The following is an 11,938-nucleotide window of genomic DNA, read 5'->3' on the forward strand; positions in this document are numbered from 1 at the left end:
GCATTCACAGTTTGTTTTTGTTGTTGGTGGTGTAATGGAGTCATCGGAATCGGAATTGGAAATTGTGGCGGTTGTTGTAGATGATGCAGCGGTTGTTGTTGATGATTATGAAGCAAAAAGAGAAAAATTCTCCATGGATCATAGATGATGCGGCGGCGTGGATCATCATCGCCATCGACCAAAATTAGTTGCTGCTCGGCGGCGTGGATCATCGAGGAGCAGCGGCGGCATGGATCATCATCGCCATCGACCAAAATCAATTGCTGCTCTCTTCTATTTTCCTGTTGCTGCTCTGCAATGGAGATGAAGTTGGCGCGTTGTTGCTATGGAGGCGGAGACGGCGCTATGTTATTGAATGGAGTGAGTTCGACGGAGAAAAAAAGGCGGAAGAGGAAGAGCTTCTGATGTGGTGGTGGTGGCTTTGTTTACCGCTGCAGCTGTTAGTGAGCCACAAATTCAAATTTGTTGGTGATGAAGGAAATTTTTGATTTGTAATTATTATGATCAGATTTTTTGTTGGTTAATCAATGGTTAACTAATGGTTAACCAATAACAAGATGAAGAAATGCTTATGAGAATATAAATGCTTATGAGAATAGAACGTTAATGTGTGTTTACGAGAATAAAAATGCTTATGATAATGTCTGTTGATTACTGGTGATTCAATCTCTCTCGATCCCTTTCATTTTTATCGCTCTTTGATTTTGTTTAATTAACATGGAAATTGATTTGCAGTGACTATGGTCGAAATTGATTTGCAACTGCTAGTTCGATTTTTTAGTACGCACAACCTGCACTCTTGGTGTTTGAAGAAATGCTTATGAGAATAAAACGATTATATATGTAATGTTTTAGGTGTTGGTTAACCAATAGTTAATATTGGGTAAACCGTTGGTTGACTTGTAATAATTATGGACAGATAAAGATTGATATAAACATTGACAGCGACGAGGAGCTTGAACCAAAACCAAAATAGAAAACTGGTAGATTGAAGAAAAACTTTGAATAGATTGTAATATAGTTGTTACTTTAGATGTTTTTGATATTTTTGTTTGTGTTTCAAACACACTTGAGTAGTTTGTGGAACACATTTGGATACTAGTTGGTACACTCCAGTTTTTGGTACATATTTGGTTTCTATTTTGGATAACATTTGATACACAGTTGGTTCCTATTTAGTTATCTAATATTTTATATTTTTTTATTGCACAATTTTTTATTGTTATACAATCTAATTTATAATTTGTATTGCATTGTGATTCAAACAATATATATCACTTTTTTTTACCAGAATTAGACTATACTTGATTTTTTTAACCTATTACATACCGGTGAAGTTGTTAGTTAGTAAATACATGGTAATCGTTTGGTTCATAACTGGTTACCTAATTAACAATTTGGTTAAAAAATTATAAACACCCCGCATGTATTTTTAATTGAAAACATACATAAAGTTTTGCTAAATTTTTGTTTTATTATTTTTTATATGTCAAAAAATGGTTGAATAAAACAACCGCTAAACAATTAAGCTATGGTTATAACGGTATACCAAGCAACAACCAATAGCATACTACTCAGACCAAAAAATTGAATTATATCATATCTATTACTATTTTGGTAGACCGCGACAAATCTTTTTATTATGTCCCTGCTGTATATAATTTTTTTAAAAGGTACAGTTTATTTAAAATACATAATTCAAGTTTACCAACAATTTACTAAAAAATTATCAACGATGTATTCAAAATAAAATTTATTACAAGTTAACCAACTATTTACCAAAGATTAACCATTGGTTAACCAACACCCGAAACAATATAGATACTTATAAGCATTTATTCAAACACTTAAAGTGCAACATTAAAACCAGACCACTACCGATAACCATCATCATCCACAACCATCAAATTAAACAATTTCTTCAAATCACAAAGAAATTAAATAAAAAAACTAGAGGAACATTAAGACAGGTCAATTTTTCTTCACTGGTGGTGCCATTGCTGATGGTGGGAAGAACGGCAGCGATTTCATTTTTGAGGAGCGACGCAGCTGGTAAAATGACATCACTGCTGGCGTAGATGATACAAAGACGAGATGGAGAAGAGGACATTGCTGAAAACAAGAACGACCTTCATCATGGAACCCAAACTCACCACCGCGGCCTCCACCATCGCGACCTCCACGTCCGCTCTGAATCTTTGATCAATTCGGTTGTTTGTATCTTTTATGATTCAATTCTCTGTAATCTTTCTATGTGTTAAGATCCGAATATCTTTTTTCATGGATTCAAAGATTTGGCTGATTAGGTAAGATTTGCTTTCATTCAAATGTTGAGAGCAAATTTAGGAGAATCTTGGATCATGAGCTGACTGTTACCTTATAAGTTGAAATCGTATTTCTCTAATATATAAAGGTCAATTTTGCAAAAAAAATTAAGAGAAAGCTAATTATCTAAATAGAAAAGTTGGGGCGTAATTTTCTGATTATTTTGGCTTAAGTTGTGCAATTGTCAATTTTTCTCTTTAATATATACTAGTACAAAACCCTCGCGTTGATTCGGGTGAATCATTTTTTTTCATTTAAATACAACTCGAATGCTGTAGTAATTATTAATAATGTTTTTGCATATTGAAAAAACAAATTTTTAATAAAATTATTATAATTACAGTTAAAGTTTGTAATATTTTGCTGATGCAAATGTTTAACTCGTATTGTTTTCATTACTATTCTAAAATACTTCAAACTAAATAATACTTTCAAAGGAGCTCTATCGCCAGTAAACTGAATAGATCGATAGACTCCATAAGATGTTGCTGGAAGAAGTCGGCTGTTGGCTAAAGGTTACCCCTAAATTTTGATGTAACAAAAACAGTGAGTAAGTATCATCTGATGAAAGTTGGCTAAAAGTATCACAGGAATCATGGAGCTGATTATGACCAAGTAAAGCTAATTCAAGTCAGAGAACTAATAGACCTTATCAAGATGGGCTTTTCAATATAGGATTCTTTGTAAAGGTACGTGGGCTTTATCAAATGTCAAGTAGTAAAGCTCAGTCCAAAAATGATTTCTTCTAGAAATGTTTTCATCATTCAAAACGATTTCATCCTTTAGCGACTCATCAAGTCACATGTGCACAAAATTCTCTTTCATGTGTGAAGAAAAACATTCCTTTGTTTTTGTAACCGTTTTTGGTACACATCACTGCTTCTGGAAGATTTCTTATTTTGTCCTCTAGCTTAACAAACATTTCTAAAGATTCCTTTCTAAAATATCTTGAGGGCATTTTGGAGAACATCATTCTCTATAAATAGAGCATCGTCTTTCTCACTGAAATTAAGAGATTTCAGAGTAAAAAATCTTCTTCATTTTGCAGCATTTTTTTAAAGCTTTTGTTTTTGAAAAATGGTTTTAAACTGAGCTTCACTATTTGGTGTTTCTTTAAAACTCACTATACCTATTAGTTTTATGTGTATTTGTGGAGTTTGTTTTCAACACCTGAAAAGTTTTCATATTCTGAAGGTTTTGTAAACGCCTAGGTGATAAGTTTACTGGTTGTAAGTTTCTGGTTCTTGTGAAAACCTGGGTTGGGAAATCAGACTAGAACAGGTAGTTTTTAGTGCTGTATTTCAAGGCTTTTGTTTCTTGCCCGGAAAAGAAACTGGTTAGTGGAAATCCCAGGTGGTGATACCTTGGGTAGTGGATGTATGCAGTTGCAGAACCACTATAAAAATACAGTTGTTATTTACTTTATGCTCTGTTTATTAAATTCTTATTTAGCTTGAAAAAAATCCAAAAACAGTCTTTTAATTTTTTATAAGCTAATTTCTCATTTTATAAAGTAAAGTTTTTTAAGTTCTCAATTCACCCCCCCCCCTCTTGAGAAGCCATCCGGACTAACATCGGCTATTGTTGAGAAACTGTTAAAGTTATAAAGAAAGTCGACTCAGAGTGTCGTTGTTGTTGATTTTGAAATAGATGAAATTGTGTCACTATGGAAGTCAAGGGATAACAATTCAGATATCTCTCGATTTCCGTTTCTTTCCGTTTCTAAATTTGAAAGAAGCACTGATAATGTCCTAATCACATGTAACTTAAAAAATGTTTCAGGTTGTTATGAAATTTGTAATAAATAAATAAAGCGATAAACGTGATAATTAAATAGTACGCAACATAAATGCATTATTAATTTTCATAATTAAAATCCGTAATTTATAAATATTGCAAGAATTAATAAAGGTATACTCAAAAATATAAAAAAAAACTAAAAAAAATATTCTTTTGATGACAGATTACACATACTAATGAGCAATAAAATAATACTCCAATAATTAAAACTAAAGCCATTTTCATTTTGAATTATATTAAAAGACTATAGAAAATTTATAAAAGGAATGAAATAAATTGTGTAGTGAAAGAAATAGTAAATTGAGTATATATAGTTAAAAACATAGCCGTTTTATTACCGGTATATAGCCGTTTTATTTCTGTTACACCGTTAATTATTTTGAATTTTGTTAAACTTGTTAGATAGAAAAATAATGAACTTAATTATATAAAAACCAAAATATGGATTTTAATTATAAAATTAATTGTGTTACTTTAATAAAAATTATTAAAAAAATGGCCTAAGTTCATAAATAAAATGATCAATTATCTACTATTAGATAAAAAATACAAATAAAGATTAAAATATAATATCATCTGCTATAATTGATTTTATAAAATTATACTATTTTAGTGTAAAATTTGAACCCAACTGATATTTTATGATAAAAATAATATGAAGTATAATCTTTTATATATAAATTGTATTTAATTAATAAATACAATTGGATTTTTAATTATAAATAAATAAAAATAACTAACCAACAATGTAAAAGAAGACATTATGGGCAAAAAAATAATTGTCATTTTCTAACATTTATATTTTTTGGTAAATCATTATCTAACATTTATATGGAAAACCACTTATATAAAAATTAATATTTAAAAAATAATAAAAATTAGAAGAGTTTTTGAAAGAAAAAAATAGATGGGGACCAATTTTATACAAATTTGATTTCTTTTAAAAAATATACCATCTATTATAAAATTAATTATATAGTTTCTCATATCCAAAAGATATTATGGAGCATAGCTTTTAAAAAATTGATTTAAAATATATTTATATATCATAGTAATTGTTATTGTAGAAGAGTTTCAGCAAATATAAGAGCTAATCTTTTTTTAATACTAAATCTTTGCGAGTTTTGTTAGTTATAGTCAAATATTTCAAAATCGGCAAGATTAGTCCATTAATTTTGAGATATTCATAATTTTTATAGTCTTTTTTTTTAAATCGAGCCCTAAATTATTACATGGAGGATTAGCCCAAATGAATAAAAAATATTTTGAATATTTCAAAATGGATTAATCTTACCGATTTTGAAAGATTTGATTATAAGTGATAAAATTCATAAAGGTTTGGTATTAAAAAAAGATTAGCTCCAAATATAATAATGAATTTAATATAAATGAGAATTTAACATAATCAAACAATTAAAGTAATCATAAACTAAATTTAATTTTATAGAATTTTGTGTTGCTATATATACTGTATAATTTTACATCGATAAATTAAATGATCGATACTTTAATTTAATATAAATAATTTTTCAACATGAACAAAAATATTTTAGTTTTAAACTAAACTTAAATTTTGAAATACTATAATTACCATTAGTTTACATATTAGTATTAACATTAGTAATTAATAAAATTCATTGGTGTAATGGCATTTGCGTAAATAGAAAAGCAAAGACAATGATTATATAAAGACAAAATTGTAAGAAATGGTAAATAAACATAGGTTTTTTGGATATTAAATGTCAAAGATGTGGGCATTTACATGGAACATACTTGAAAATTACTTAAAAGGACAACAAAAATATGAAGAAAAAGAAGAAATAGAAGGACATAAAGGAGAAGTGGTGTTACTGTACAATGTACAGTGTTTTTCACTTCCACTTTATATGTTTTATATAGATTGTTAAAAATGTGATAGTGCAGAAATTTAGATATGCGTTAAATTTAAAAAAAATTATTATTAGAAAAAAAATTGAATTATAATAGATTTTAGCGTTGGAATAGAATATTTTATTTTATTTACTCACTCACACTAATGTTGTGCCTCATAAATTAAGGAAAATGGAAAATACATCTCCTGAAGGAGAATTGCACGAACAGGAAAGAGAACGATTTTTTTTAGTCAAAGTTACAAAAATTGCTCCTTCTAAACATAACAGAAAATGTTTTATTCATTTCATGTAAAATTAAAAAGGCTCACGAGATATTTAACACCTAATAATTTATTTTTCCTAAATCATCACTCATTAATTCACAAACTACAATTTCCTAAAAAGAGGTTAGATCTCCTCCTCCTTCATCGTTACATAATCAAATTTTAGATTCAGTAATAATATTTTTTTCAAATGTAAGATCAAACAAATCTAATCTAATCATTTAAATATATTTTTTCTTCTTGTATACAATTATATTTAACATTCATACTGTAAACAAAATTAACATTCATACTGTTTTATTTGTTGTGATCACAACTTTTAGTGATTCAGCGATTATGATCGGGTAAAGTAATGGAATAATCAGAGTATTAATTTATGAACGGATGAGACGAGAAACATGCAAGTAATGTCAGGGTACAACAGACAGAGAGCACATCCGAAGAGCAAGAAGGCAATATGGATAATAGTAATGGCGTTTACAGTGGCCCTGTTTTTGATCGGTGGATCTGTATATAGTCCAGCAGATAGTTCAGCAGCCTGTTTTTTTTTCCCGTCAAGAACCTGTAAGCTCTACGATAAGGCTAAAAATACAGCCCCACCGAGAGTATTAAGTGATGAAGAGATTGTAGCTCAGGTTGTGATTCGTGAGATTCTGAAGACGCCTCCAATTCAATCTAATAGCCCTAGAATTGCGTTTATGTTTTTGACTCCAGGCTCTTTGCCGTTCGAGAGACTCTGGGAACAGTTCTTTAATGTAAGCGCCCGTCGCGCCTCCTTTTATCTTCCGCTTTTCTTTCTGTCTGACTGATCGGTACGTAAACTAAAATGACGGTCATCGACAGGGGCATGAGGATAGATTCTCCGTGTATGTGCATGCGTCTAAAGAAAAGCCTGTTCATGTGAGTCGTTATTTCGTCGGTCGGGATATTCCGAGTCATAAGGTATGTAATTTTAATTAGTGCTTCATTTTTTTTATATATAGATAGTGTTCCGACTGCTAAAGCATTTTACTGAAAATGTACATACGCTAGGTGGAATGGGGAAAAATTTCGATGGTTGAAGCAGAAAAGAGACTATTGGCACGAGCACTTTTAGATCCTAACAACCAACACTTTGTCTTGCTCTCTGATAGGTATATAAATACAGATTAATCATGTGTTGATTTGGATTAAAAATGTTGCTGATTCATTTTTGTCTTCAGCTGTGTGCCGCTGCATAGCTTCGATTATGTGTATAATTTTCTGATGTTCACAAATATCAGTTATATTGATAGGTGAGTTAATTAGTTAATTCACTCACAGTATATATAGATCACAATAGTTCTGTTGATATGATCTGAGTCCTCTGTGTCTGTGTGTATATTTATAGTTTTGAGGACCATGGTCCTGATGGAAATGGAAGATATTCGGAGCATATGCTACCTGAGATTGAAAAAGAATATTTTAGGAAAGGCTCACAGGTATATTCATGTTGACAATTGGATAATTCCATGCTCATTACTACTGATTTTTGCTTCTGCCAATGAAAAAAAAAACTCGGATTTGTTCAGTGGTTCTCCATGAAGCGGCAGCATGCTATTATAGTTATGTCAGACTTCTTATACTACACCAAATTTAGGCTCTTTTGCAGGGTATAGTATTTCAATTCTACTCTGTTTATTCATAAAATTTGATGAATCCACCACCTTCTTAATAATGTTGTGTGTCTGTGTGCGGAGTGCAGCCAAATATGAACGGGCGCAATTGCTACGCGGATGAGCATTACTTGCCTACAGTTTTTCATGTCAGTGCACCAAACTATACTTGATTATTTGCATTCTCTGTTAACTATTTGCTAATTAGATAATTAGGTGGCCTTAACATACAGATGATTGATCCTGTTGGCATTGCTAACTGGTCAGTAACATATGTCGACTGGTCCGAGAGGAAGTGGCATCCAAGAACATATAGGACCCGCGATGTTACTTACGAACTGCTCAAAAACATCACGGTAATATCAGTGATAAACAGTTTACTAGTAATTTTTATATAACGCGGGAAATTAGTTTAATCCTACTATCAATTGCAGTCTACAGACGTGGCCTTGCATCTTACAAGTGATAAAAAGGTATGGATTTTGTTGTTGCAACTTGCAATAATTAAGTAAGTATCATGAACATTAATAACTAACAAAATTAGTGATAATTGCGAAGTGCAGAGGGTAGTGACGACAGGACCGTGTTTGTGGAACGGAATGCAACGACCGTGCTACTTATTTGCTCGAAAGTTCTACCCTGAAGCTCTTGATAAATTATTGTTCCTTTTCTCTAATTACACAGCCATTTAGCTACCCATCTTGTCTTGATTCTGCCTATACAACCATTTTTTTAGCCACCAAATTGAGAATTTTAGAAACCAATTTTTCAATTGCTAATAAGCCTTTTTCTTGTAGTTTTTTTTGCTGTATGCCACAATTAATATTAGTTTATATTATACCTTCCAAATAAATACCCACAGGAACAATCATTTATAGGTGTTTGAACTTTTTAAAATTTTCTACTGAGGCTTGTACATTTTTATTTTGTTCATTTAAATGTTTGAACCTGTTTTTTTTATATCCTTTATAACACGTTATAGCGAATTTTGAAGGTTCAATGGAAATAAATTTATGGGTTTATTTCATTTTTTTAATAAATTACTCTTTTAAAGTTAATTAAATTATAAGAAAAATAAAAAAAACAAAAAATATCACATATTATAAATTCTAATAATTAATTATACTTTTTATTGAATTTGAGCGGAGGTCGAGCTCGAGTAGCTCGGTTATTGGTCGAGCACCGAGTTTCAAAATTTAGACGTATTCGAGTTCGAGCTTGAGCTTATCATTGTATAACACACTCGAGCCTGAACTAACTTGGGCAGGGCCAGGCTGTTTACGCCCCTAGCATAATAGGTGAAGCGTGCTGAGAGCATCCCCAATGGTATTCTTTAAAATAAAAAGCATTTTTTGTAAAATAAAGAGTATCTTAAAGATAAAGAGTGATATTTAAATTTTTACTCCAATGGACTCTTTAATATCGGTTTTTCTTTAATATCAGTTTTTTATTGTATATAATTTTAATAATTAATAATAAACTAAAAGTATTAAATAATAATAATAATAAATTAATTATCTCTCTAATATTAAATTTTATTTTATTTTTTTCATAAAAATATTAATAAAATATTATATATTAATAAAATAATTTTTTTATTTAATTTTTTATTCATTTATTTATTCAGTTTTTTTACTAAAAGTAAAAATAACCACTTTATTTTTTAAAATTTAAAATTTTACTATTTGAAAAATGAAGTAGAGAGTGAAAATGGCTCTCTACATGTGGAGAGCCATTTTCACTCTCTACTGTAAATATAGAAAATAAAGAGTCTATTAAACTTCTAATTTATTGTCAAACTCTTTAATTTAAAGAGTTTGACAATTTTAGAGAGTCCATTAGGGATGTTCTGAGTGTGGCAAAAATGATCGTAAATGAAGCAGTAGAGAAAAGATGGGTAGTCATCATGGTTTTATTGTGTTTTGTGGACTACTGGTCTACTACATATATCTATAGTAAAATTTAGTTTTGATCAATAAATTTAACTAGTTCGCTTTTGTATTTTTCCAAATTTTAATTATTTTAATGGCTTTTTATATGAAATGCTATTTTTTTTAAACATTTACTTTTTTACCATCCCTTCTAAATCTTTACATTTCATACCAGATTTCTTTTCTTTAATACTATTTTTTAAAAAAACTTTACTTTCTATATTAATTCACATTTTCCATCATTTTCTTTCATCATTTTTAATTATTTTTTTCACCATTATATTCCTGCACTTAATATTTATCACATATTTTAATTTTAATTTTTTTAATTTTTTTTAATTTTTTTGGATTTTGACTTTTTTTTTACTGCTGATGTTTTTTGTCAGTTTTAATATTAACATGAAATCAACATATGTAATAAATTCACTAATTTAAATTTTTCAATCTTTTTTTCACTAATTTTTATTTTTTAAACATTTTTTCAATTTGATATCAATTTTTTTATTTTATTTCACATATAATGTGTTCTTTTTCGTTAATGTTAAATCAAGTAAATATTAACATAATATCAACACAATATCAACATAAGATCAATATTGTAACGTTACAATAATTTAACATCATTATTGTCTTCTTCACCGATGATAAAATCAACAAAATATCAACCGAAAATCAACACAATATCAACACTGTAATATTACAATAATTCAACATCATTATATGTTTTCTCCTTAATGCTACCATATCATTTTTAGTCTCAATTTAATTTAATTTTTTTAGTTGATTTCAGAGACAATATTATCTTATTTTTCAATATTAAAATATAAAAAAATCAGTTGATATCAACATAAAGTCAACATAAAATAAACAACACTGTAATATTACAATAATTCAGCAATCAATCATCATCAAGAAATCGTTTTGCAGAATAAAAAAACGCAGAAACACAAGCAAAAATAACAGAATTTTATTCCATAAAATTACAAAATTATTGTACATAACATGAAATGAGTATTCGATTCTTTAAATATACTCTTTATACATGTTTAATGGTGAAAAAACATTAATAAATAAACAAATTATAGATCTGAAAAATAAAAGAAAGAACAACAAATTTCAGATCTGAAATCAAAACGATAAAAGAAAGCTAACAGCGAGACGAAGGCGGAACGACGAAAATGGAACGGCGGAGGCGGATTGATGCAAAAAAACAAAAAGGTGAGTTGAGAGAAAAAAGAGAGAAATCTGAGAAGAGAAAAAATAATTTTGTTTATGAGGATTTGTGCTATTAAGGTTCTATTTATATAAATGGTATAAAAATAATAAATTCTTTTTCGTATGTTAGTTTTAAAATGTTAAATATGAGTCACTATAAAAGTAAATCAAATTTGAATGTTGATTATTTGAGTAAAAATCCTATTTTAATTGGTTTATTGAAATAATTTAATCAGTTGTGATGGAATTATGGAAAGAGTGGCGGGATTAGGTCAAATAGAGGAAGGGAATTGATGGAATTAGCGCCACGTGGCACTAACACACTGCAAAGTAGGAGCTGCATTTTCTGAAAGAATTAATTTTATCCACATCAGATAACTGGTCAGCAGCATGTCTTTACAATTTAACAGTCACGTGGCACTATATGACCATTTCTTTTATGTTTTAGGATAGATATATTTATATTGCAAAATTAAAATTGAGTTATTTTTTTTCTTGAAATCCTTAAAATTGAGTTATTGAATTTAGGTATAATGATAAATTAAATTTAAAACTTTGTAAGTTATAATTTTATTTAATTTTTTATAATAATAACCTAATTTTATTAGTTCGTTATAATTTTAGTCACTTTTTAATCAATTAATTTTTTTTTAAATTTTTCACCTCAATGCGATATTTATTAGTTTCGTTTGATTTTTTCAATCATTTTAAAAAATAATTACATAAAATATAATATAAGGTGGTCAATTTATATTAAAAATTAATTTAACTGCATTGTTTAGCCTAATTATTTTTATATATTTGTTTAATTTTTTGGAGAGGTGGTCAATCGACCTCCTTCTCAACCATATGGCTTCGCCACTAACCTCAATACAATA

At 28.9% G+C, this 11,938-nt stretch overlaps 1 protein-coding gene across 2 annotated transcripts; it reads left to right on the forward strand.

Annotated features, from left to right (window-relative positions):
* Window positions 1-6,295: 6,295 nt before the first annotated feature.
* On the forward strand, window positions 6,296-8,791 carry LOC126667395 (glycosyltransferase BC10-like). Of its 2 annotated transcripts, none has more exons than XM_050360355.1 (11): window positions 6,296-6,403; window positions 6,604-7,035; window positions 7,124-7,222; window positions 7,313-7,413; window positions 7,483-7,554; window positions 7,650-7,740; window positions 7,831-7,911; window positions 8,004-8,063; window positions 8,148-8,270; window positions 8,349-8,387; window positions 8,478-8,791. In XM_050360355.1, exons 2-11 carry the CDS (start codon window positions 6,679-6,681, stop codon window positions 8,604-8,606), a joined length of 1,152 nt encoding a protein of 383 aa, XP_050216312.1. In that variant the 5' UTR covers window positions 6,296-6,403; window positions 6,604-6,678; the 3' UTR covers window positions 8,607-8,791. The 2 variants fall into 2 exon arrangements, with proteins under 2 accessions (XP_050216312.1, XP_050216313.1); XM_050360356.2 differs by having other exon boundaries at window positions 6,387-6,472.
* The last annotated feature ends 3,147 nt before the right edge of the window (window positions 8,792-11,938 follow it).

This window comes from Mercurialis annua, linkage group LG2 (genome assembly GCF_937616625.2).
Source record: "Mercurialis annua linkage group LG2, ddMerAnnu1.2, whole genome shotgun sequence".
NCBI lineage: Eukaryota > Viridiplantae > Streptophyta > Magnoliopsida > Malpighiales > Euphorbiaceae > Mercurialis > Mercurialis annua.

What these genes read in the sequence shown, in the direction of transcription:
- LOC126667395 (XM_050360355.1), top strand. Translation starts at nt 6,679, where the DNA reads ATGCAAGTAATGTCAGGGTACAACAGACAGAGAGCACATCCGAAGAGC. An exon ending in TCTGGGAACAGTTCTTTAAT is followed by an intron (nt 7,036 to 7,123) that starts GTAAGCGCCCGT and finishes GGTCATCGACAG; the next exon opens with GGGCATGAGGATAGATTCTC. An exon ending in TTTGTCTTGCTCTCTGATAG is followed by an intron (nt 7,414 to 7,482) that starts GTATATAAATAC and finishes TTTTGTCTTCAG; the next exon opens with CTGTGTGCCGCTGCATAGCT.